Source organism: Diceros bicornis, chromosome 9 (assembly GCF_020826845.1).
Source record: "Diceros bicornis minor isolate mBicDic1 chromosome 9, mDicBic1.mat.cur, whole genome shotgun sequence".
Lineage (NCBI taxonomy): Eukaryota > Metazoa > Chordata > Mammalia > Perissodactyla > Rhinocerotidae > Diceros > Diceros bicornis.
In genome coordinates this window covers 11,861,920-11,889,486 of record NC_080748.1, presented here as the reverse complement: position 1 = coordinate 11,889,486, position 27,567 = coordinate 11,861,920, and the positions used below count along the sequence as shown (strand labels likewise).

The 27,567-nt window shown below is 38.4% G+C and overlaps 1 protein-coding gene across 1 annotated transcript; it reads right to left on the bottom strand.

The window, feature by feature from the left end:
- Window positions 1–7,109: 7,109 nt before the first annotated feature.
- POMP (proteasome maturation protein) lies at window positions 7,110–24,341 on the bottom strand. Its single transcript, XM_058547937.1, has 6 exons — window positions 24,177–24,341; window positions 21,248–21,345; window positions 19,456–19,516; window positions 15,790–15,891; window positions 12,048–12,141; window positions 7,110–7,281 (listed from the first exon to the last, which is right to left on the bottom strand). Exons 1-6 carry the CDS (start codon window positions 24,267–24,269, stop codon window positions 7,214–7,216), a joined length of 516 nt encoding a protein of 171 aa, XP_058403920.1. The 5' UTR covers window positions 24,270–24,341; the 3' UTR covers window positions 7,110–7,213.
- Window positions 24,342–27,567: the final 3,226 nt, after the last annotated feature.

Genomic DNA, 27,567 nt, shown 5'->3' with positions numbered 1-27,567 from the left:
GGTACAGTTATGTAGCTTATCTTGGGAAAGACAGTTAGGTGGCCTGTGAACAGGGGATTTACATAGGCGAACCACTCCAATGTTCCTGTCCCTCAAAGTATATGATTTTCTTCTCCTACACCGGTGGTTCTCAGAGAGCGGTCCCTGGATTACAGCATCACCATCACCTGAAAACTTGTTAGAAACACAAATTCTCAGGCTTCAACTCAAACCTCCTGAACCACAAACTCTCTGAGGGTAGTGGGGCCCTGCAATTTGTGTTTTTAAAAGCCCTCCTGTGATTCTGACGTCCAAAAATTTTGAGAACCACTGCTCTACACTATACTAAGGACTTCTGGCATCTCAGCTCCATTTAGTGTGGGCTGGTGTTGAATCCAATTTTGCAAACTATTAAAACCAGATCCAGCTTCTTGAGTTAAATGAATCTAGAATTATCTTGTATAAGGGCATCATAGTGATATTCTAAAAGCATATTCAAAATCTATTCCTTCACATGTTCCTGAAATTCTTGTAGATATAAATTGGCAAAGTTCTCATACTCTTTCTACATGTTAGACTTCTTTGGATTTGGCCTCCAGGGGGCATGCTGGGCTCTTCACACTAGCTACAGGTTTGGAAATAAAAGCGCTGTGGAGAGAGGAGAATTGACTTTCTCCACTAAACTGACCCCCTCCGTGAAGACAGTTTAAGGAAGAAAGGAACACTCTCCTTCTAAGAGAGAAGAAACTGCTTCTTTCCTCAGTCATATTCCCACTTAATTCAGTTCTCACGGTCCTAATCAGTGCTCCAATTTTCACACATTAGATCTGGTGGGGAAGTGACTTCAAGAGCTGTACTAATTCTGGAGGCTCAGGTTTGTTTTTTGCTGAGTACTGTACCTGTAAGAAATGACACTCTTTAGGCTTCTGTAGGTTGATTTGGGGGTTTGAACTTATATACTTGCTTTAAACTTTCCAATGCTGTCAGAAGCAGCCACCCCACCATCCTGACTTTTTCATATTCTGGTTGCCCAGAACCTTGCTATAAATTGGGCATGTGACTTCACGTGATCAGATAGGATAGCTATTTTACAAGTGCCTGCCAGAGACAGTGAGATTTCCTACCTAGATTCAGGGACTAACCTATTTCAGTGAGATAACTAATCCCCATTTCCCACAGTTCTCTGGGTATGTTCCCTAGAACACCCACTGTCTGATGTCAACCACCATATAAGTCAGAGATCCTGATTGCAAGCAACCAAGTGTACTCAGTTTATCTCAAGCACACAGGAATTTACTGGAATGATAGTAGAAGCTCTCAGCTTCAATAAAAAGCCCAGGAACAGGCTAAGAAAACAATCAGGATCTCAGGGAGCTCCACAGATAGAGCAGCAGCAGCACAGCCATGGTCACACAACATGAAGGCACTGCTTCTGCCATCGATGAGTCACCTCACTGCCCTCATGGCCTTGCTCTAGAGTCCAAGTTCAGGAGAGAATTGATTGGCTGACCTAGCTCACATACCTGGCCCCAGGAGCAGAAAGGCAAGCCCTCTTAGAATTCTAGAGAGGAAGGCAGGCACTATCTCCCCCCAAGACAACATACAATAGAGGAGAGGCGATTCCTCTAAAGAATTCAGAGCGTTATTAGGAAGTGAGAGTGGATGCCAGACAGCCAAATACTACAAGTGAGTTCTACAAACTGGAAAGTGAAATAAAGGGTAATGGAATCTGCTTGCTGACCTTTTGCCCAAAGCCAAACCCTGGAGATATTCAGTTTACATTTTATTAAGGGAAGAGAGAGCTTCTTAAGCCAGGCCTAGTCCCTAAAATGGTAATTTGGTCTGTGATCTGTTGATCTTTGTAAAAAACAAACAAGCAAACAAAACAAAACAAAACCACTGATTAAACAATATGCTTCATTATGATACTGACAACAACAAGAAGAATTGGTCACTGTTAAAGAATATAAAAAAAAACTTTTATTTTGAAAATGGCTACAAACAAGTCAAGAAGAAAGCATATCTTTGCCGTCTTCCCAGCATCAACTCCACCCCTGGCACCCAAATGTAGGCCACGGTGAGTTTCCCTTTAAGGAAGTATTTTCGCTAAAAAATGAAGGAATGATGAATTTAGAATCGCCATTTTGCAACCCCTAATAAATAAATGGATCTATGCATTGTGCGTCAATGGCCACCAATACCAGAAAATGAGAGCCCATTAGGCATTAGGTATCTTTTTACAGAAGAACACACCACCTTTGAAGTGATCTTTCCAAAAATAATGAACATGACTCTGATCAAGCCCATACTCAACTAGCAATTTATAAGAAATACAGACACAAGAAGAACATGTTAAATTAATCACAAAGATGCAAACAGCAAAATCTAGACCATGGGAAACTATACAAAACAAACAGGTTGGGTTCATCAACAAATAGTAAGAAAAAGAAGAGAGAAAGAGATGGAGGTAGAACCCATAAATTAAGAGACAACTGGCACAAAACCAATCACAGTATAAACTACTTGGATCCCGATTCAAACAAAACAGCTGCAAAAAAAAAAAGAAAAAAATGACACTTATTGGACCATCAGAAATCAGAATACTGACTGGACATTTAATTATAAGGAATCGTTGTTAACTGAGGTATGATAATAATAGTATTGTGGTTGTGTTAGCTTTATAAACTGAAATATTTACATAGAAATGATGTCTGGAATTTCTCTCAAAATAATATTGAGGGGGAAAGTGGGTGAAAAATGTTGATGAAATAAGATTGACTGTGAGTAAATTATGGAAGCTAGATGATGGCAACATGAGATTATATTGTATTTTTCTATCAACTTTTGGATGTTTGAAATTTTCCATAATAAAAAGTTTAAAAACAAGAACAATGCACCACTTCTTGTGCCCTATCAGTTCCTTGCCTTCTCTTAAATTTTCATAATAGTGCCTACGTGCGAGCCCCGGCACAGAATGGAGCAAGGCTCTGGCTGCCCTTGTTGTGATCACGTGACTTTCTCACATGATTGGGCAAAACATCAGTAGTGCTGAGGTCAGCAGTGTTTGCCCTATGGCTAACATAGTATTTTTTTGGTCATAACTTCTATGATAACTGATTATGATAACTATGATAACTAAAGTATTTCAGGTATATTCAATATTCTGTGAAATAACATTAATTAGTAATGCTAAAAATTAAATTAAGCCCAATGTAATTTTCTTTTCAAATTGAAGGTCTATGTATTCATTAAAACAATTAGGTTTAGGGCATCAAAAAGAGTCATGATAGAAATGGATTATAAAACATTAAGTAAGAATCTATGAGTCCATAAGGATACCTTATAGACAGGAAGATACATGGGGGGAAACCTGGCTTTACAAAAATTTGTCAGCCAATAACTGTAGAAGGAATAATAAAATACGATTTTTCAGCCCTCTCCTGTCCCCAAAGACCATGTTATAAATGACTGAAGCAAAGATCTTTCATGGATGCTAAAACCTCTGGGTGAAAAGTTCTTGGGGAACACCACACACAAAAGGTCTCAAATTATTACTTCACAGATTATTTACTAATTACAAAAGGAAAACTGTACTTTTACAGTGGAGAGATCTGGCGGCCACCACCCGTTAACCAAGTGATCATCACACTTAGCAAGACCAATAAGTGGGACGACCTGACATCGTGTGGCTCCTGTTCTGATGCAGTGAGAAGTACATGTCACCACCTCTATATACTTCTTGCCAAAAATATTTATCCTGAATCTACTCAGGAGGAAATAAGACAAATGTTGACAAGTGGTGAATCTACAGGAAGGTTATATTGGGTGTTCTTTGTATTTTCAGTTTTTTCTAAATTTGAAATTTTTCCAAATGAAAAGTTTTTTATATATTTGCAAAATATAATTTGGTTTATGTTTTGCAAATTTCTATACAATATGAAAAACAAGCAAATGTAAGGGTGGTCTAAGTCTTGAGTTAAAATCAACTCATGGCTCCAAAAGTAAATAAGCCTAACCAAAGTTAAGGCAGAATTCCACCTGGTCCCTCCCTGACCCACAGCCATATCCTCTATCTGACCTCTATCTTGTCACAGAGATGAACAATATAGCTTTTCCTGTCTCCACCAGGTCAAAACACTGAAAAGAAGCAAAACGACAATGTACAACTGACAAAGCACGTCTACTGGCTCCAGAAATAAATTCAAGATTTGGAAGCAAACTCAATTTTCAAAACTTCATTTTTTATCTTTAAATGTAAAAACATTTTCAAGTCCCTTACATTTTTTCAATCTGAAAAAAAAACTGCTGGAATGCTACTCAAAAAACTAACAGCATGCTCTCATCCTTTAGTACTATTTAAGGATCTATAATAAAACAAATTAAAAGCAGAGGTTCTTAATTAAGCATTTATTGTGCATGAAGGGACCCGAGTTTCAATTTTGGAATCACAAGCTAAATAACCCCACTGAAGTGTCATGACATTTTCGCTTTTGCTTTATTGAAATAGCAAGTCAAAATGTGGTTAATGTATGCTTAGATTTCATGTGTTTAAAAAATATATACTTATCCAGTTGTAGATTCCAGTGCAAGATGATAAACGACAGTCTGTTTTTCAAAAGTAATCTACAGTTCAGATCATCTTTTACATTCTTGAAATCTCTGCATTCAAAGGAATAACAAAATGCAGAGCACTGGGCTATCCTTATGTGTACTCAAAGAGGGATAAGAGCCACCGCAAAGGGCAAGATTAATGAAAAATAAGCCTATCATTTCTATTTTGTACAGAGGGTAGGAGTGAAGAGGTGTGTTTAGTGAAAGAGCCATCCCATTGTATGCTAAGTAGTGTTCAATTTTTTGCCAAACCCCCAGCACTTCCAGACAATAAAACCCACAAATTCCTTTATTCTTATATATATTAAAAGGCTTAATATAGAATTAGATTGCACCCTCATTAGGTATGTTTGTATCTTTTATTGTGAATTTTACCATTTAGTGTTAATAAAATGAATTTTAATCAGGCACCAACCTGTGAAGTACCTCTTGAATCCAAAGATAAGTATTTCACAACCAAAACAGAGACAAGGAAAATACTAAACTAATTCTTAAACAAAATCATAGCATCTGAAAGAAAAAAATGCCTAATTGAAGAGTTTGGCACCTAGGCAAGTAACTCAGAAAGACCCGCAACTGACTCTTAGGAAGGAACCCGAATAATTCCTCAACTCTAAGCAAACACTGTAGATTGCAGAGATTAAGAAACAGTAAACTTTTCGGCACTGAGATACACCAGAAGAATTAACCAACGCTAATGAATGTCGCTAATATAAACGCAAAAGTAAGCAAGAAAGGAAAGAAAGAATATAAATCAAAGGTCCTCAATCCTGCAGGTTTTCAAAAGTACACTTCCTGGGATCCACCCCAAACTATTTCTACTAGAATTTCTGAGATTCAAACCCTGACATCAAAATTTCTTCCCAAGATTCCCAGGTGATTCTTGCATGCATCCAGGGATGAGGATCACTGATACAAATACAAAGAAGATAAAAGAGAGACAGAGAGAGAGAGGAAGCAAAAAACCTTCAGAAAGTAAGTGCTAATCATGTGATTACCAATTTCTTTGTTTAAAGCATCAGTTATTCCATCTAAACTATGCTCATTAATTTCATAGTACCCTCTACTGGTCAGGAAGGGTATCCATTATTCCTACAACTAAGGTACAGAAGAAATCTCCAACTTTCTCAATTAGTTGAAAGAGAATGTACCTAGAAACAATTAGTGAACCTTCATTATTTCTATATTTTCCCATAATTTAAGTGTAAAATGGGTTGGCAAATATTTTGTTGGCAAAGATGGTTTTAAACTTAATCTCAACAGTCAGGAGCAACTTTTTAAAAATATGTCATTTGGCCTATTTCAAGGTTTGTCAACCTTGATACTATTGACATTTTGAACCAAACTATTCTTGGTTGCATAGAGCAAACTCTGGATGTAGACAGTTTTACAATATGCAGTAGTAACATTTATTATAAGACACTGAAGGCTATTGTTTGGATATAAATTAGGAGTTTTAAAATCATCTTCATTTCAATTCATTACATGACCATAAGTTTATGTTCTGTATATTGTATGATGTTTACAGCATCCACGGCCTCTACCCACGAGATGCTGGTAGCAGCACCACCGCCCAAAGTTGTGACAACCAAAAATGTCTCTAGACATTGTCCAATGTCCCCCACCCCCAGAGGAGAGGTGCAATATTGCCTTCAGTTGCAAATCAGTGACTTATCCAATAAAGATGTTCCTGAAAAACTGATAATCAAAATATTTTTTAATTAGCAAAAGATGACCTATTCACTAATCAAACCTAAAAATCTTTAATTTTTGTATACCAGGTTCATAAAGAATACCTTATAAGAAATAACAACCATAGTGAAAATTTATTTTTAAATAAATTATGGAATTTGTTCATGGATGCAGTGTGTGTGTACGTGAATGTTCTAATTATTTTTTTTCAATTTAAGCATCTTGTGATATATAAAGAACAAGGAAAAATGAGTTTTATTTTTCTTTAACAGTGTTACTTAGTAATATATTAAATATTAAATCTATGCAGTACAAAGGATTAATCTACGTCTGCTGGTTGCTTTAATTTTTCAATTTAAAAACAAGACCAAAACCAAAACATCTGAACTTTCTGACCTGAAAGAAACAGTGAATAGCTGTAATTCTAAAGTAGCATCAATAAGGCAAACATTCTTATGAGTACTAATGAACTATACTAGCACAAGGTAAAATATAAATCTTATTTTGTACTTAATTTGAAATGCTGTGACTAAAATCAATTAACAGACGTTTATTCTGAAAGAAGCTACCATAAAGGCTGCAGACTCAAATACTGATAATGGTTATTCAAAATTAGACTTATGGAATATGTAGAAAATAGGTGAATTGGAACCTATAGAGTTTTATAATATTCATCAGCAACAATTTTTTAAAGACAAGGAGGCTACTGTTTTAATATAAATTAGGAGGTTTAAAATCATCTCTCTTTAGTGCTTTCAATGGCTGCATGGCTATAAACCAAAGACCCAAATAATTTCAAATGATCACAGATATTATTTAGGCAAATATTCTCACGTGTAGTACTTTTAATGTTGTGCACATCAAATTACAGTACAAAGACAACTATAAACAAGATGCAGCCACTCTCTTTTCACGAACAGCACACACTGCACTACAGTAAACCGAGTTTATATTCCACCATCAAGTGTGGTTCTCCCATTAGTTCACTTTGTGATGGGTCTGAAAGCAAACAAAAACAAACATATTAAAGATTCTCAAAAAAAGATAAATTCAATGATTCCACTCACATGAATATCTAGAACAGGCAAACTAATCTAAAGTGACAGAAAACAGACCAGAGGCTACCTGGGGCTAAGGGTGGGGAGACTGACTGCAAGGGGACCAAGGGAACTTCCTGGGTTAATGAAAACATTTTATATCTCGACTGGAGAGACAGTCACACAGCTGTACACATTTGCTAAAATTTACAGAACAATACACTCAAGATGGATGCATTCTACTGTATGCCAATTATACCTCAATAGAGTCAATTTAAAAAGAAAATATAGATTGAAAAAGTTCTCCTTTTTCAAAGTTCTTAAGTTTTCCAGGGGCTTTCCAGGCGACTCTAGGAATAATTTTTAATTAAGACATTAAGCAAACTCTTAATCTAATTCGCAAAAAACGTTTCATCTCTATTTTGTGCTCTGTTGCATACACATATACACAAACATAAATCAGAATTCTAGAGCAAGAAAACCTTAAAAATCTTCACTCTCTTGTTTTTATGCATGAGTCAAACTAAAGTCTTATTTTAACTGTGATAATACAGCTAAAAGAGCTTTAAAATGAATACAGTAAGCTCAAAGTACAGCTAAAAATGAATACAGTAAGCTTTCTAAAGACAATAAAGCCCTTTTTTCTTTTTTGCCCTCTACTCCTCACCATAGAACTAGAAACAGAATAAAAACCCAATGCACTCAACTATAAAATTAGTTGGTAAAAATAAATACCCATTCACATTAAAATAATGATCATCAAATTGGATGTTTCCTCACTGGATCTCCTAAGGAACTAGATTATTATGTCACATCATTATTGTGATTATTGTATCAGTTCAGCAATCTATACTCTGGACAGTTGTCACACCACAAAACAGCCTTAGCAACAATTGATACTGCTACAATATTAATAATAGAGTAAACTGCTATGTATACAACAGGCATTCAAAACCCAAACCTAAAAAAACACATCTGCACATGAGGACAAGGAATAGGCAAAGATGTTTGCTGCAGCACTGTTTCATGTTAATGTGTAAGAGAAAAAAGCAAGTTTCTATCAATAAATATACTGATGTATCATACATACCGTATGATACACACAGTATGATACCAATTGTCTTTAAAAAAGAAACACTAAGCAATGCCAAATAGCTTCTGACCGTATACATATTTGTATGAAGACACACAGAAAAAAGTCTGGAAGGACATACACTAATCAAAAACAACAGGTAACTAGGGAATAAGTGAGAGAAACAGGTTTGGGGGTAATCATGGAGGAACTTAGTTTCAGCTGTAACGTTATAAATTTTTAAACAAAGAATATACTCATTTATATAATGACAACTTTCTTTTAAACTCTGCTTTTTTAAGCTTTTCACTTTAATGAAGTATTTGCTTATAAAATTAATCACTTGCACCAAAACACAGCACACCACACAAGGAAGGCACTGGTCTGTGGTTCCAGCACCTGCTCCGCCACTAGCTCGCTGTGTGACTCTGAGGGAGGACTGAGCTTCTCGGTCAATCTCAGTTTACTCATCTTAAAGGGAGGGAACTGGAGTAAATGGAAGGTCCTTTTCAGCATCAAGAAAAACTCCAGTTTTGACTTTACTACTGCACTCCTCATATTCCCTTCCCTTCCTTGAAAGATGTCCAGATTTTTCTTGGCCAAGCACTTCCCTGATGAGCAAGCAAAACCCTCATCACCTCCAACACTTTAAAAAATATAAACTGGAGAAATGTACAGATTTTCATCACAGTTTAACAGTCTTCATCTAGTGATTAGATTAATAAACTACTCCCTCATTATAGACTTAAAAATTCCTTCTAGGGGCCAGCCTCGTGGTGTAGTGGTTAAGTTCCCACACTCCGCTTCAGCGGCCCGGGGTTCATGGGTCCAGATCCTGGGCCCGGACCTACACACCACTCATCAAGCCATGCTGTTGGTGGCATCCCACATACAAAATAGAGGAAGATGGGGCAAGGATGTTAGCTCAGGGCCAATCTTCCTCACACACACACACACACACACACACACAAAACTCCTTCTAAGTCAAAGGTGATGAGGAGAATGTGGTGAGCAAGAAGTTTTAACACTTCCTATGGATCAAGCACCTTACGAGGCACTGGGCACACAAGAGTTAACAAGACAAAGTCCCCAGCTCTCATAAGGCTTACATTTAAGTTGAGGAAGACAAATAAGAAAGAAGGAAAATACCAGATAAGTGCTATGCAAAGAATTAAAAGTAAGGTGAAATGACAGAGTGACTGCGGAGTACTTTAGATTGGGTATTCAAGGAAGGCCTCTTGAAAGGAGTGACATTTAAACTGGGATCTGAAAAATGAAGGGGGAAACTATTCTAAGCAGAAGGCACAGCTAACCCAAGGCCCTAAGGTGAAACCACAAATTGCCCATATACTCTGCAATCACAGTTCCCACAAGAGGAAATTACCCAAAGTGCAGTGCAGTGGTCTCATCCTGACAAAAATCACCTACCTAATCAGAGGATCTCTCCAACTCATATCTACCTTAGAGAGATGCAAGGAATGAATATAAAGAGGTCCACGAGATAGCTAGTGATCTTTTTAATCGTGAAATTACATCACATCACATCACTGCTTAAAATCATTCAATGGCTTTCTATTGCATTCTGAATAAACTTCTTTGCGGTCTGCAAGGCTCTCACTCCTCTGTACTCTGCCTAGCCTTTCAACCTCATCTTATTCCACTCTCCACTCTCCTCAAAACACTTCAGCCATATGGGTCTTCTGAACACACTCTTCTGTGTGTTGGGAGACAGTTCTCTATGAGTCTCTCACAATTCTGCAAATCTTGGAAGCAGAGGCACTGCCTGACCTTGTTCTGGACTCTCTTTCCAAGGCTGTTTCTAAAGTGAACAGCCTCAGAAGACAGAGATCATGTCTCCCCTAGAGCACAGGACAGGCAGGCTGGCTGCCTATTATGAAAGACTCAGGTGCCTTGAACTTGGTGTTCCTCTTCCTATAACAAAATACACCACATATGCAGGTATCACCTGACTCTCTTCTTGCTGCCCTGTGGGAACTAGGGCTCAGGGAACCAACAGAAAAGCTGATACTAGGGCTACTGCTATTGCTGTGAGTAATAAACTGTCCTTTGTCTCTAGTCTTGTCTTCTGCCAGCATCCATGAAATCACAGCAGGCTAACTTGTTAGCTTGTAAGTAGGATAAGATCTTAAACCCTTCAGAGTTCTTCAGCTGTTCTCAGGTTAGAGACCCTAAGTATACTGCTTCTGCCTGAAATATTATTCTCTCTACTTTTAGCTCAACTAATTCAAGTATCTTTCAGGAATCAACTTATATATCATATTCCTAGAGGTACCTGACTCTCCCACACAACAAAAAACTATTTCCCTATCCTTTTTTTTTTTAATAATTTTATTTATTTATTTATTTTCCCCCAAAGCCCCAGTAGATAGTTGTATGTCATAGCTGACCATCCTTCTAGTTGCTGTATGTGGGACGCGGCCTCAGCATGGCCGGAGAAGCAGTGCGTCGGTGCGTGCCCGGGATCCGAACCCGGGCCACCAGCAGCGGAGCGCGCGCACTTAACCGCTAAGCCACGGGGCCGGCCCTCCCTATCCTTTTTATTCCTCGAATTTTCCACAATTTGTAATCATGTTTGTGTTTCATCTGTTTTTTTACCTCCCCCCATTAGAAAGCACAGATGTTTTTCTCACTGTGTATATTCAGAGCCTAGCCCACTGCCTGACATATAATAAATATTTGACTGACTGACTGATTAGATAATGCTAAGTCCCTCTCCCTTTCTTTACACAGAACTACAGAAGTCGATTTTTAAATGAATGCATCTTTATAACTAATTAAAAGATAAGACTATATAGATCTGAATTATCACCTTACTAACATTAAATGAGGTCTAAGTTCAACGTAAAAGCTTAGGAATTCTAGGTTTTCCTGCATTCAATAAGTTCCCTCAGGGAAGATTCCCAAGAGGATGCTCACTACACTTCTATTGTGTCCACGGCATTTCCTCACCAGACATCAGCAGCCAAGCAAAACTAACATAATTTAATCTTGTTGGGTTTTTCTGTTTCTCCTGACCTGCTGGGGAATAATGAGCAGAGGCAATACAGGACAGAATTCTATTTGTTTATCTTCCTCAGAATCTGAAAAAATAGAGGATCCTGCATGTATTGTTCTTACTGAAAAGTCATTTACCTTATACATAATACAATTATTCAAGGAATTTTGTTAAAAATGACACCTTCTTCTTTCCTACTCACTGTCTACAGAGGCACAAATATTATTTTTTTGGGGGTGACCTATTTTTTAAAGAAAACTTTTATCTTATTTTTTCTAGTCGTTTTAAAAACCAGTCACATCTCACAAACATTTCAAATACTGAAACAGTGATCATTGTTTAAGCTACCCTAAGAACACTGTACTAGACTCACACATCAGACGTTATCCTCAGGACATGAAATGAATCACTACCATTAGTTGACTGAAACGACTATAACCTCGGAACTCCATAAATAATTTTCACTTAAAAGCAGTTAAAGAACGGTTATTACCATTAAAGTTTATCTTATTTGCAGTGAATAAAAGGTGAATCCAATCAGCTCTAAGCTCCATGAAAACAAAGATGCTCTTGGTTTTGTTTGCTGCTATTGCCTTGTACATTACCGGGGCTCCACAAAAAGGTGCTGAATGACACTTACCATTAAGAATATCTTCAAATCCAATAGTCTCATCATTACCCCTCAAAATATCTAGTGAAAGGTTTGAGCTTGGAAGAAATGGAAGACGCTGAACCTTTGGGAAAAGTATGAAAGAGTAAGACTAGAAAAAACCATGGGGAAAAAAACGCTATATAATCTAATTTCATTTTCTTCATTCTTTTTTTGTAAAATTCACAAAATTAAGTAAAATATCAATTTAACCAGTGGGGGGAGGAAGAAAAATACCAGTTCATATTTTAACCCAAACCAAGTTTCAAAAAATTTTTCAAAACTTTACTCAAAATATGCAAAAACACTGAAATTGTAGCTTTTATTAACACTTCATAATCTCATCAGGTTTGTACATATTTTGGGGGCTTTGCTTCTGTCCAGGAATAACACAGCAAATACTTGTGACGAAATGAAAAATCTCAGAGCCTAATACCATGCCTCATTTCTAATAAATGTGGGATGATCAAATTCCTGAAGAAACTCCAATTCAGTGACAGCATATTCTACTTTAGCAAACTGATTACTTCATTTTGTACGCTGTTTTGTATTGCTCATAGTACAAATGTAAGTTATGATCCTCTAAAACAGTAGTGGTAACCAGAAATGAAGATCTAAGTCACCTGTTGGGCCTTTAAAACATATAATGCCATTCTGAACTAGTGTTATCCCCTTTTTTCAAGTATTAAATATGTATACTGCAGACTGGTACCTAAGTATAGTTGAGAAAGCATAGGCTGTGGAGTCAGAGAGATCTGGATTCAAATTCTTATTTTACCACTTAGCCATTCTAGGGCTTTGCATAGCTACCTAATCTGTCTCACCCTCAGTTTCCACATCTGTGAAATAGGATAATACCACCTTCCTCTCAAATGTGTAGTATGGTGTAGGTGTAAACTATGTATATAGTATAGTCACTGGCACATACTTGGTACTCAACAAACTTTAAAGTAACCAAATGAAATTTTCAATTTTTCCATTCTTCATTACCTGTCCAGCAGTTATAACTGGAATCAATGCAAATAATTTTGGATATAGACAAAAAAATATCAAAAGAGTAATAGGTGGTCAGTGGCTAAATGACTCTAGTATTTTAAAGTAATCATAACTTTAGAATCTAAGGGGCAGTTAAGACTTTTCCCCCTCAAGAAAATGTACCCAGACTAAAAATATTTTCAATTACTAATGGCCTACAGAGTTACTTAAATCTTTATGGCATGCAAAAATTTTTCTAGATTATCTAAATTAAAAAAAAAAAAGGAAGTGGGGAGGATAGAAGAGGAAGAAGAAATAGGAACCTGTAAATAAAGATAGTAAGGGGGCTGGTAGGTAGTTTGATCAGAGGTACGGCCCTGAGAAAGCATCAAAGGCAGGGATCAGCAGGCAGTTGTAATACATCTTGACAAGTAAGAACTGCAATAGTATAGGGATCAGAAAAAAAGGGCCAGAATTCTGAGCAAAGATTTTTGGATTAAATGGGATTAAAAGCTTAGGCCCAAAATATGAGCAATATGTAGCTGGAATCTGAGTAGCAGGAGAATAAAAGGAAGCTAACAATTCTGTGCCAAATATTTGTTATTTCATTGAATCTTCAGAATAACCCTATACTGTTCTTATCGATAACTCCATTTCACATTAAAAACAAGCAAAAAAATCTGAGGCTCAGAAAGGTCCCTAACTTATTTAAGTTCTTAAGACTAGTAGATGGTGGAGCAAAGATTCACATGCAGGTTATTGTCACTTAAAGCGATGTATGAGCTTTCAAAGCTCTATCCTTGGAAGAAAGTTCTAAAACAGCTTCCAGGATGACTTAGCCAATACAATTGACGGCATTAATGGAATTTACTGAAAAAGGCACAATTTTGGCCAGGTGAGAGAAGGGAATTCACAGAAATAGGAAGAACACGTGGAAAAGCCAAAAGGTAGAAGAATATCATTAGTCAGAAAACTGTTAAGTAGTTGAGGAGGGTATGGAGTATGGTGGAGAGCAAGGAGACGCCAATTCATGAAGAGGGCCACGTTAAGGAGTTGGGTTTTGGGCCAGCCCCATGGTGTAGCAGTTAAGTGCGCGCGCTCCGCTGCTGGAGTCCCGGTTCGGATGCCGGGTGGACACCAATGCACCGCTTATCAGGCCATGCTGTGGCAGCGTCCCACATAAAGTGGAGGAAGATGGGCATGGATGTTACCTCAGGGCCAGTCTTCCTCAGCAAAAAAAAAAAAAAAAACAAAAAAAAACAGAGGATTGGCATGGATGTTAGCTCAGGGCTGATCTTCCTCACCAAAAAAAAAAAAAAAGGAAGTTGGGTTTTATTTTGAGGGCAAAGTGAGGGGAATGACACGATCAAATCTGTGATTCACAAAGGTCATTCTGGCTAGAGTGTGTACAACGGAGTGGAGGGCAGCAGGGGTGGATGTTGCAGTAATCCAGATGAAGCAGAGGAGGGGTCAGAACCAATGTATAGTAGCAACGGTGAGAACAGGTAGTTGACTGGATGTTAGGGGGTGCGGCTGGAGTTTGGGATGAGGTGATGGGCGAGATAACCAAAGCTAATGCTCCAACTTCTGCCTTAGGAAAAAATCTATTCATACATGATAAGGAGTACATGAGAAATAGAGTTATCCTGTACTTGCACATGTGAAATCTGAAGTGCCTAGAGGGCTTCCAATTGGAGAAGCCTATAGGTTACAGCTCATGAGAATTATAACTTGGGAGTTATCAACATACAAATAATAACGAAAGCTACAGGAACAGACAGGAAATAATAGGGCGAGGAGAGAGAAGGAGATGGGGTACTAACAAGATGGGGTATTTCAGGGAACAGAAAAAAACAAAAGGAACATACACAGAAAGATCTGAGGACAAGGGTTCAGAGAGAAGGAGGCTTCAGGAAAGTGTGGAGTTCTAAAAGCCAAGAGAAGAAGGAAGGAGCCATTAGTGGTACCTACCACAGGAAGATCAAGCAAAATGAGGGCATAAGAATGTCCACATTGTTCAGGAGCAATTTTCTTGGTGTGATGGGAGCCAGAAAAGTGGGTTGAGTGAATAGGAGGTAAAGGAGTATATACAGCAAACGTAGGCAACTTTTTTAAGACACGACTTGCAAAAGCATACCCAATGAGAATCAAATTGCTATAAAGGGATTTGGGATTGAAACAATTTTTGTTTTGTTTTGTTTTGTTTTAAAAGACAAAAGAAGTCTTTTAAAAGAGAAGGAATATATGTAAATGCTGCTGGTGAGTCACAGCAAGAACAGAGAGAGGTTAAAGATACAGAAAGGATCACCAAAGAGGGAATTCCCTGAAGCAGTGTGATGTGATAGAACCCAGAGCACAAGTGGAGGGACAGTTCTTACACACCTGGAAGGACACTTTTGAAGATCTTATTCCTGAGCAACAGGTATACTCAGCTATATACAAACTGCCCACTAGATACTTCCACTTGGATATTCCTAAATTCAATGTAACCCCCCAAAAGAAGAAAAACATGAAAGCAGATGAGTAAGCTTTCAGACACTGAGCCTATAATTTGAAGGAGTTTTCCATTTAACGGCTTCTTGTTTTCCTCTATGAAGCAGGAATTGAGGTTATTTCCTAAAAAGGAGGAAAGTATAATAGTGGTTGTAGGGGAGATGAGAAGGTAGGTTTGTAAAGCTGTTGTTAAAACAGAAGAGTCCTTCCAAATGATATCAACACACGTGTGGGAACCACACATAACCGACATCCAAAAACTCACCTGCTGTACTGCCTTGAATTCCATTTGTAATTTTAGTGGGGCAAACAGACCCTGGATGTTTCTCAGTGTGGAAAAATTCATTTTATCCTGGTTGAGCTGGAACTACAAAAGACAACAATGCCATTTTAAATGTTACACTCAACATTTTGCTTTCAAAACTGATAGCACTGACACATATGTAACACAATACTTAGATGAAGGATTTTAATATCCATAACTGAAATAAAAACATGAAGTACTTTTACTATTTCTTCAACAAATTTTAGAATATATATGTCTATATTTTATCCAGCACGCAGGTGTGCTTCACCAGTGTAAAACTGCCACCTCAAGTCTGGATTTACAAAACTAATAAATTAAGCATAACCACATTTCAGTGCTTTTGATTAGAATTACTGCAAATTTGGTAGCAAAGAAAAGGTATAAACAATTTCAGATCTAGAAAGTTAACGTAGAGTGACAGAAATTAATAATGAATTACTATTCTAAGTACAAAAGTATATATCTCAAAGGACTTCATAAAAGAAATAATCAGATCTACTATACCATCCTGTTAATTAAACTACAATGTTTAAACTCCACTTTTTTGGGTAATTGATTCTGAGAGAAAAAACCCTCAAAACTCTGAAAAGTCTGTCCAGATTGTACTGAGTACTAACAAGCAATGTTTTTCTGGAATTATACTTTTACTAAGCACTGATATTACTTCTAAAAACTTTTATTGCAATTTAATGTGCTTCAGGCAAAATGAATCAACTTGACTCATGGATTCCAAAACATAAGTTTCCCAAATGGCTCTTAAGGATAGCGGATAAGATATGCAAACAGACTGCCACAAAGATCTATCTAAGCTAAAATAATTATAATGAGGTAAAGTGACCTCTGTGATCATTTTTTATTACATTATATTCTCTTGATAAGATTTTTTTCTAAGTCATCAAAAAAAATCATTTTGACAAAAAAAATCTATTGAGATTAGTGCCTAACTGGAACACGACCTGGAGGCAATACATATGAATTCTGACGGTAAAATATCTAGCAATATGGTTTTTAATTACTTTAGCTTGAGAGCAAAATTTTGACTGATGGTCCTTAGGGACAATATGCAATATTTTAATTATGGGTATATGATCTGAAAGTTCTAATTGAAAGGTTTCCCTTAAATAAAATATTGAGTTATCCTCATAAGTAAACAAAATTTTACGTAGAAAAATTTAATTTTATAAACTTTGATGAATATACTCAACTTGTAACGTGATGGCAAACTGCAATTATCAATTAACATATACTTCATTATTAGCAACCATGTGCAAAATTAGAATTAGGCTCTGTAGTGATATAAAACAAAACAGAAGAAACAGACTACCCGGGAGGAGGTTATCTAGTCTATTTGGGAAGACACTACCTATATAGATCAGGGCTTCCCAACCCCTGCCACTAGTGACATCCTGGGCCAGATAATTTTTTATTGTAGGGGGCGGGGACTGTCTTGTGCACTGTAGGATGTTTAGCAACATCCCTGGCCTCTACCCAAAAGATGCCAGTACCAAAGATCCTTCCCCCCCCAACACCAGACATTGCCAAATGTCCCCGGGGGACAAACTCATCCTTAGTTGAGAACCCCTGGTATACATGATGATGGTCATCTTCCATCACTATCACCACTGCAACTCTCAATCATGGAGAGCTACTATAAGCCAGCACATACCAAGGGATGGACTATTACTAACTCCATTTTACAGATGAGGAAACTAAGACTTAAGGATCATTGAGATTAAGCAACTTGCTCAAGTTTACTTAGCTAATAAGTGTGGTGCCAAGAATTTAAACCTATATAGTTCAACCACACAATCCATGCTAAAAGACTTAAAGTAAATGTCACAGAATTTCAAGAGACTGCCATTAGCTGGTAAAGTGATTAAGGAAGATGACATCAGCAGTAGATGTAAGCTGAGTCTCAAAAGATCTATGAAATTTTTAGACTCTTCACCATTTTGGTCAGTCTTACTCAGATCTGTCAAAGTTTCTCTTAACATGTATTGTTCAGAATTGAACCAATATTCCAAATCTAACGGTCAGACTAATACATAGGAAAGTGAGACTATAATCTCCCTTGATTTGAGCCCCATCTAATTATCAATCAAATCCAAGACTGCATTAACTGTTTGTAATCTGCTGGTTTATACTGAACATACAATTAAAATTGTCAAGTTTTAGGGGCCAGCCTGGTAGCATAGCGGTTAAGTGCGTGTGCTCCACTTCAGCGGCCCGGGGTTCACAGGTTCGGATCCCAGGCGCAGACCTACACACCACTTATCAAGCCATGCTGTGGCAGGTGTCCCACATATAAAGTAGAGGAAGATGGGCATGGATGTTAGCCCAGGGCCGATCTTCCTCAGCAAAAAGTGGAGGATTGGCAACAGATGTTAGCTCAGGGTTAATCTTCCTCACCAAAAAAAAAAAAAAAAAAGTCAAGCCTTATGTAACAAGTCAGGTTTACCCCTTCTAAACATGTACAATTCATTTTTTTAACCCAAATGAAGAACTTCACAATCACCTCTAATAAGTGTTTTTCTTGAAGTTTTGGTCTAGTCTTTTGGTCTATTGTGTCATCTGTGATATAGTTCACTTATTCATCAAAATGAGCTATCTTTATCAGCTTTTTCTTTCATAAACCTGATTTACATGCTTTCTATGATTAGCCTCTATGGTTGAAAAACATTTAACCTTTCTAAGTCAACTTCTGAGCATGAAACCAGAATGCACTTAAAGCAACTAGGAGTCCTTTTATTTCCCATCTAATGTGAACATGAATTTCATCATTACATTATTTGTTCTACTCATTCTTATAGAAAGATATTTCTCCCTACTAAAAGAGGAAGGAAGCAAAAAACAAATGGAATAGGTCAGCTTTCTGTTAACTGGGTAACACTGCACCATTTTCCCCAAGTACTAAGATACCTCCTTCTTCTTGTTCTGAACGTCCATTTAAAAACCCTTTAAGTTGTCTTTGGAACATCTGTACAGGCTATACTCTCTTTGGGAGTGACCTTTCCCCACCAATTTACCTGGTAAATACTGGTCTAAAACTGTTCAAATATCCCCTCCTCTATAAAGCCTTCCACAAGCCCTAACAAAGGTGGTTGCTCCATCCTCGGTCCTCTACAGCACTTTATGAAGTCCCTATCCACTGCTTGTCCTCCCATTAAATTTTCAGCCCCTTAAGGATGGAGATTATGTCCTCTTCACCTGTGTACCTACTGTGCCTAGCAAGTGGATACATCCCTCAGTAACTTAGAGATGCGGGGCTTGAGAAAGAGGTCAAGGCTAGATACGGACTTGGAGGTCAACAACAAAAATGCAGGTGAAAAATATAAAAGAAAACAGGGTCATCAAACAAGAAAATATTGTAAGAGAAATAGAGAGGTGGACCGACCTTTAGAAATATCCAAAAAAAAGACAGGAGAAGAATGTGTAGAAAGAGAGCTTTAGTGAAGCAGTATAACGATAACTCAAAGCCTACTCTAAAGAATATTGAAAATAAGTCCTCCTATTCACGGTCAAATGCTCAACACCAGAATTATCTTAATAAATGAAACCACAAAAATATTACTAAAAGTATTTTTTGACTAGAGGATAAAAATACAGACACAGTAACATACTTACATTTTTTTCTGATAATTCAAGAGGATGACTGGGCAAAAGCTCATTTTTCACAGAAGAAAAACTGAAAGTAAACATTTAAAAGGGAGATTAAATATCACTCAATACCCAAAGCTCAAAATCACATCTATCGAGGGTATAACTATAATGGAATGGCACAAGGCAGTTTTTTTGGGATAATGAAACTGTTCTGTATCCTGACTATGATGGTGGTTACAGGAATTGATACATGTATTAAAATTCATATAACTATACACCAAAAGAAAAAAAGTCAAATTTATTGTATGATAATTGTTTTAAAATGCATCTCTTACAGATATTGGTGGCTAAGACCTCAATTCACTAGGGGGAACCCTCCAAAAAATGTTGCTAAATGATGCCCTATATCTAGAAGAAATTTAATAAAGTATGTTCATTACTATTACTCTAATGACATACTTCTTGTATTATATAAACTATCTAAGCCTCTTCTGTTCAGGTCTAATGTCTACTCAGTATTTAATATATCTTTAATAAACACATGGTGACAATATGTTTACATTTACTGAATATCTACTATGTACAAAGTACTATGTTAGGTGACACATAGCTAGAATCAGGCCACTGGTCTTTATCACTCCAGATATATAAAGATGACTATCTTATTGTCCAAACCAGGATTTGAGAGCTGAAAGAAACCTTAGAAATTCTGTAACAATCTTTTATTGAAAATCGTCTTTGTACAGAACATTACTCTAGAAGTGAAATTTGAAAAAGGTTCTGCTCATGACAATCTTACAGTCTAACTGGAAAGAAAAAGGATCATTTCACATGAAAAAATAAATAAATAAGGAAACCATCAGGACTTTGTTACTGGCTTATGAATTAGACTATACTATAAATTAAATTATATCTCCAATTCCAAAGGCTATATACTGCATCTTCCACTACAAAATGGAAAGACTATAATAAGGCATTATGCCTGTCCCCAGACACCAGTGTACAGTGATACTCTATTATAGTAAGACTAATAAACACCTTAAAATTAGACACAAAATTCAAAACTTCAAAACAGCATGTTCATGGGGGAAAGGCATTATCCTTATTTGATTAAGCACAAAAGCAACCTGCCAAGAAAAAGAACTAGTACCAGAAACTGACACCTAAACATATAGAATCATAAAGGAAATGGAGGGAAGGGGTATAATTGTGCTGAAGCTAGACAAGAAAAATAATAGCAGCTAACACTTACTAAGTGCTTACTAATGTCAGGTAGCATTCTAAGTATTATTCATGTATTAACTCATTTATTCCTCAAAATAAGATCTATACTATTAATAGACTGCAGACAATGAGAGATAGAGCAATTAAGTAACTCACCCAAAGGCATACATTTAGTAAACAGCAAAGCCAGGATCAAAACCCAGGCAGCCTGAGTCCAAAGTCCATGCTCTTAACTGCTATGTTCTACTGTCTCCTCCCCAAAAAGTGAATTACTCCAATAGTTAATAAGACAAGGAGACAAATGGCCCTCCAAGTTATCAGTAGCAAAAACAAGAATCCTATCAAATCATGCTACTGGGTAACATCTCCTAGGAGGATGCCCTATTCTGGGAACTACCACTGTGATACGACGGTTCTTCCACTATAGAAAACACCTAAGCCTCCGTTCCCCTCCTAAGTCTAAGGTATATTACTTGCTATCTCCAAATTACATATACATTTACGGACTATCGAAATATTTAAAGAACACTGTGAAAAATAATTCACAGAAACATTGTATTATAACAAAGTCAAAGTCACAACTCTCCCATACCCTTTTCGAAGAAGATCATGACTTTCAAAAGGTCCACTTGCTGAAAGTTCAGTAACTGGAATACTGTCCTTTAGCTGAGATCCGAGTCCTCTGGCATTCTAAAACACAAATAAAAAACTATTAAATACAAAAAATTTTTAAAATTCCACACTGAACACCTAGGTTAAAAACACTGCTTAGGCACTAGAGAGAAAAGATAAGGTCTCCGCCCTCAAAGAGCCCACAATCTAGACAATTAAGATGAGCCTTAAGCATTATGGTAGAGAGACATACATGGTACAGTGAATAATACTGAATTTGAGGATAAGAAGGATTCCTGAGTTGATCTTTGAATGATGTCAGATTGAAAGACATTCCAGGAAAAAAAGAACATGGGTAAAGCTATAAAAATATGAATGTACAAACCACAAGTAGTGTGAGGTGACTAGCTAAAAAGTTGTATAAGCGAGGCAGAAGTAAAGGCTGGCAAAATGAAAAGCCTTAAACACGCAAAGAAATTTGAGTTTTATTCTGAAACTGATAGAGAGTCTCTGAAAGGTTAGGGCATGATCAGATTTACTTTCATTGGAGAGATCCCTCCCTTAGGTTGGAATGATTAGCACAGAACGCAAGAAGTCGAGGACAGAATCCTGAGGAATACCATTCCTTAAGGACAAGGAAATGGGATCAAGAACGGACAGAATTGGGGCCAGCCCGGTGGTGCAAGCGGTTAAGTGTGCACGCTCCACTGTGGCGGCCCAGGGTTTGCCGGTTCGGATCCCGGGCGTGCACCAACACACTGCTTGGCAAGCCATGCTGTGGCGGCGTCCCATATAAAGTGGAGGAAGATGGGCACGGATGTTAGCCCAGGGCCAGTCTTCCTCAGCAAAAAGAGGAGGATTGGCAGATGTTAGCTCAAGGCCGATCTTCCTCACAAAAAAAGAAAAAAAAAGGGACAGAATTGCTAGAAGAGTGGTCACAGAAGCTAATAAAAAAAGGAGTTTCAGAAAGTATTTGGTTTCTATTACAGAACAGTACTACCTATGAAAAATAAATGTATCTAATCAGAATAATGAAAAACAAAAACAAAGACTCACAGTGCATTTGGTAGTGATGTATCATCACCCTATGTAATACTATAAAACACTCACCAAATATTTATTAAGCATCTATTATGTAGCAGGTACTCTGCTAGATGCTAAAGATACATGTTTACCCTGGGTTCCAGGGCTTAGTCTAATGAAGACAGATTAAACAAACAAATAAAATGTAATAAATGTTACAACAGGTAAAACACAAGATACTGCCTTTAAATCACTCACTGCTCATGTAAAGTATCCCTGCAATTCTGCAGAAAAACTGAAAACTGCTAAAGGTAGTTTGGTATTCAGTCTTACACTATTCTAGGAGAAACTATTCTGAGAAACCAACTTTTTTACTAATTTCTTAATTCATCTGTATACTTTATCTGGTCAGGTACTTGATATCCTGTGCAGGGTTTCTTCAATCTACCATTGCAGTCCAGGCTCCAACCTGGATAACCTCAAGCGCACTCTACTGGGTCTTGCTGCCTCTACACTCTTCCATTTTCCAGTTCTGCATATCAAGGTTTTCCTAAAACACACAACCTCTCCTACCAAAGCTGTTAAAACACCTTTCACTGATTCATCCATGTCTTGTCTGATTCATCCATGTCTTGTCTGAAGAACAAAGTCCAAGATCCTTAGCCTGGAACTCAAGAACCTGCAGAAGAGGTTTCAATTCTCCTACACAGAAGTCACAGTCAATCAGGAAAAGATCTGGAATCTAGTGTGGACTGTCACTAACCTACTATGTGACTGTAATCAAGGCAGACAACCTCTCTGACCCTGTTTACTCATCTGTACCAGGTACCTGAACTTTTTCCAGGACTAGAGCTGTACGACTGTACCTTTCCAAACATATGCCCTGTTACTTTCCTGTGTGAACATTCTCCTCCTCCCAGGTTGCTTTATTGTAAAATGACAAAAGAAAAGTTTCTTCTACACACAAAGAAAATGGGAATTCTGATCTCTGTGTTCTACCGTTATCATTTTCCCAATTTCCTTCTGTAAAATATCAGAATTAGTATTTATGTTTCTAATCAAGTAGCTGAGGAAAACCAATCTATGAAAAGTTAATTATCAGTAGTCACACTTGGGAGTGTTTACAAAATCTCTTTACAATGATCAGCAGTATTTACCAATAGAAGCTTTCTAGATTTGGATGGGCTAGCAGCAGTACTGGTACCAGAGTCAGGGCCAACGCGACTCAGGAATCCTTCCCAAATACCACTTTTAAGTTATAAAGAAAGAAAGAGAGAGAGGGAGGACAGAGGAGGAGATGCACTAACAATACTGACAAACGGGGAGTAGCAACTGTCTGATTTTTTTTTCCTCCTCCAACATCTGGCATACTACAAGCTCCCGAAAATGCTTGTCGAGTTATAAAAATGAGACTCCTGGTTGGGGGCTGGTTGTCAGGGCGGTTCCGAGGGCCAGGGGTGGGTGAGCGTTTTGAGAGCTCGGAACTCCCCGAGGTTCTCCCCGCAGGGAAGGGCAGCCGGCGGCGCACCACACAGAACGCGACACTTTCGGTTTTGTCCTTTGCAGATCCGCGCCAACGCCGGGGAAGGGACCGGGACCTACCGGGGAACTTGGGGACCGCAGGGCGCAAACCGAGAGAAAAGGGGGTGGTAGAAGACCATGAAAACGAAGCGCCGTTCGCGGGCCCTGCGCCGGAGCCCGGCCCGGGCGACAGCCACGAACTCCCCAACCCCGTGACTCGGCAGAACATGGCGCGCGAGGCCAGCCTCATCGCCCTGCCGCTGCCGCCGCCGCCGCCGGGGACGGGCTGGGAGGCGGCGGCCTGTTCCTGCAGGGCCACAGTCCCGAGCCCGCCGGGAACTCGGGTCGCCCGGGGTCTCACTCACCATCTTCAACACGCTCTGCGCGCAGCCTCTCAGCCCGGTTACCGTCAGCCGGCCCCGCCGCTCACTTCCGTTTCCGGGGCTGCCCCCCCACATCCGCCGGAAGTGCGTCCGTCCGGGCGAGGAAGGAAGTAGGGCGCGGGTCGACGTGAGGGAGCAGCGCGGGGCCGGGGCTCCCACGCCTGAAGTCCCGAGGGACCGGGGGCCAAGGGCGCAGTAAGGGTGTGGGCTGGGAGGAGGGCGGGGTGGGGACGAGATGTGCCGGAGGAGAGGGAAGACGCGCACCTCCGCTCTCTTAATAATAAACATCTCCCGTTCGTACAACAGTGGAAGATGTGCAACGTGCTCTGGAGATGCATCGCCTTATATAATACAAAACCTCCTTGAGGTAGATACTGCATTTTTCATAACGGGAAACGAGGCTTAGGTGAGATGAGTGATTTGCCTGCGGTCATTCAGCTAGTAAGGCAAACGAGGAACACAAGGCTTTTGCCAGTTTATTTTTTAAATCATTCGTGGAAGGACTGCTATGTTTAGGACCCTGTGATGAGGCTAAGAATTCAGAAAGGAATCGGGCTGGGGTGGTTCCTGGGCTAGAGGAGCCGGGGAAGTGGGTGTGGGACAACTAAGTAAATATGATAATTACTGATATGTAGTGGGCTCTTACTAGACAGCAAAACAATTCTAAATGCTTTACACGAATTATCTTTTTTAATCCTTTCAGTTATCTTATGAAGTAGATACTATTACCCCAATTTTACAGACAAGGAAACCAAAATATAAAAGAGGTTAAATAGATAAGGCCCAAGGACCCCTAATCATAGCGCTACAGTATTGCTTTCCAAATATAATGTGATAAAATGACCTTATGCTCTGTCACTATATAATGGAGATAACTTAAGGAATCCTTGGGCTGATAGCCAAGGGATGAGAGTGAACTAGTTTGAGGTAGGTGAGTATATGAAAGAACATTACTGGTAGTTTTGCTTGTGCAAAATCTCAGGTGAGAAAGAAGGCCTGTGTGGCCTAAGTTCAGGGTAATGTGAGATGAGGCTGTAAGTAGATGGAGGCAAGTTTATTATAGAGGCCCTTGTGCACCACACTAAAGATGAGGCTTTATCTTTAAAAAACCATTGAAGGATTTTAAGTAGGGAGGTGATAAGATCATATATGTTATGCATATCCACTGCCTTGCTGTTACAACCTTGAAGTTCTGCCCTGCTTCAGTCAAGTATTGTGCACTGCTGTCTTGATATGTCTTCTGGCTCTTCAGAAGATCCATATTTACCTTGAGATTTGAGCTTGAGTATTTCATTTGCATCTTTTTCCTTTCACTGAATTCCAGCTAAGGAAAAATTTTAGAACTGCTACTCTTTTTTTAAAAAATTGTTTTAATGTGTGTTGATTGCTCACAATTCAGTCATTAAATATTTGTTGAGCATTTGCTTGGTACTAGATTCTGGAGCTAAAGAGAAGAAAAAGCTGTTTTCCTATACTTGAGATGCTTTTATTTTCCTGGAGGAATAGACATATAAACAGATATTTAAAGTCCAGTGTTGTAGATGCTTAATCGAGAAAGGAGCTGGGTCAGGAAGTGGTTGGGAACAGGGAAAAATGGCATTTCAAGAAGAGGAAACGTGGAAAGGCAGGGATTTGCAAAAGGGCATGTTGTAATCTGAACAAGGAAGAACATTTCCATGTGGTTGGAGTTCTGGCTGAGTAGGTGGAACAAGATGAGATGAGATTGGAGGGGTGGGTTGGGGCCAGAATGAAGGGCCGTTGTATCGTGTGCTAAAGTTTGGGACTTTTTCTTGTAGGAAACAGGAGATAATGGAGGTCTTTTCACAGACAGTTGACATTAAAAAAAAAAATCATTCTGGCGGCAGCATGAGGGATACACTGGAATTGGGAGAAACTGGAACCAGGATACCATTTCGAGTGTTGCAGTAGTCCAAGGCAGAGATGATAAAGGTATAAATTAAGGTACTGCAGCATATTGGAAGGACTTTGAGAAGCAGTAAATAGTAGGCATGAACCTGAAAAATACTCGAATTCAAGAGGCGGCCAGGGGAAGGGGAGCCTTCCACGGAGGCAAAAAAGAAATGGTCAGAGAGGCAGAGAAAAACCAAACTGAAGTGCTATCTTAGAATCTAAAGGGCAAGAAAGTGTTGAGAGGTTGAGAAATAGCTTAAAGGAGAGGTTAGAAAGTAGTTTTAAAGTAGCTAAAAAAAGATAATGAAGTCCTGAAAATGGGCCTTTGGTGACCAATGCACCACCAAGGAGAAAAATTGCCTTATTTTGAGCAGTACACACATGAATATTTATATCCTTTTAAAGAGGTTTTGTGACAGTATTAACTAGTACAAAGCAGTGTTGAGTATGCTAAAATAGTTTAAAGAATTAAATTAGATTTGATACTAGAATGGTTTAATATGTTTGCTTAAGTTTTATCTGTGTTATATTGTTTGGAAGATAGAATATTAAGAAGAATAGCTAACATCTGCTATGTGTCAGGCCCTGTTCTCAGTTCTTTATATAAAGTTTTAGTTAATCTTCAGTTACTGTATGAAGTAGGTACTACTGTTATCCACATTTGACATAAGAAACATGCTTATTGTATGCATTATATGAGAACAAATACCTTATTTTACTTTACTTTTCATTGTCTTCCTTGAGTTTACTCTTAAGCCAGTCTGATGACTTATGTAGACCAATGAAGACAACTTCAGCATCATTGACAACATCTGGCAAGAATCCTCCTCTTGTGTTCTAGCTCTTTCCTCATTTGTTACCTTTGGCTGTCTCCTGTTTGCATCCCATTCCTGTACTTCATCTTGTCAACTAAATTTAGTTCTCCTGACTTAAACTGTGGTGCTCCCTAAAGACCTAGAATTACACTTACTCTTTGGCTCTTTTGCTCTTTGAGTTCAAGCTCTGGGCACCCAAACCCAACCACCAGCCTGCTGGGTTGGACCCCTCTTAAAGTCTGGTTTATGTGTGCAGCACAGTGCCTTGCATACTTTAAACAAGCACTAAGAAACGTGCAGGCCTTAAGAAAGGTCTTTACATCTAATATGTAGTGAATGTCTCTTTTTAGAACTTGGGAGAAGCTAGAAGAGGCATGGAGAAGAAAGGTAGGAAAGTGTCTCACTTAAGGAATGTCTCAGGAGCCAAAGAAGATCTGCCAAGATAAAGGAACGACCAATGATGTCAAGTATTGTGATTATAAGAAAATCAATGGAGTTTGGCAAATGGGTGTCATTTATATGATCTGGTGAGCAATTTAAGTAAAATGGTGGGAGCAGAAACCAAATTGCTAGCAATGGAAGAATCAGTAGTTAGAAAATGGAGGCATCCGAATTTTGTATTAATCTTTTCAGAATGTTTGCAGTCT

Bases quoted from the DNA above. Each gene is read 5' to 3' on its own strand.
- POMP (XM_058547937.1), bottom strand. From the start codon at position 24,269: ATGTGGGGGGGCAGCCCCGGAAACGGAAGTGAGCGGCGGGGCCGGCTG. The intron at 21,346-24,176 runs GTGAGTGAGACC...TTTGTGTTTTAG, and splicing joins CGCAGAGCGTGTTGAAGATG to AATGCCAGAGGACTCGGATC. The intron at 12,142-15,789 runs GTGAGTTTTTGG...CTTTTCCCAAAG, and splicing joins AATTCAAGGCAGTACAGCAG to GTTCAGCGTCTTCCATTTCT.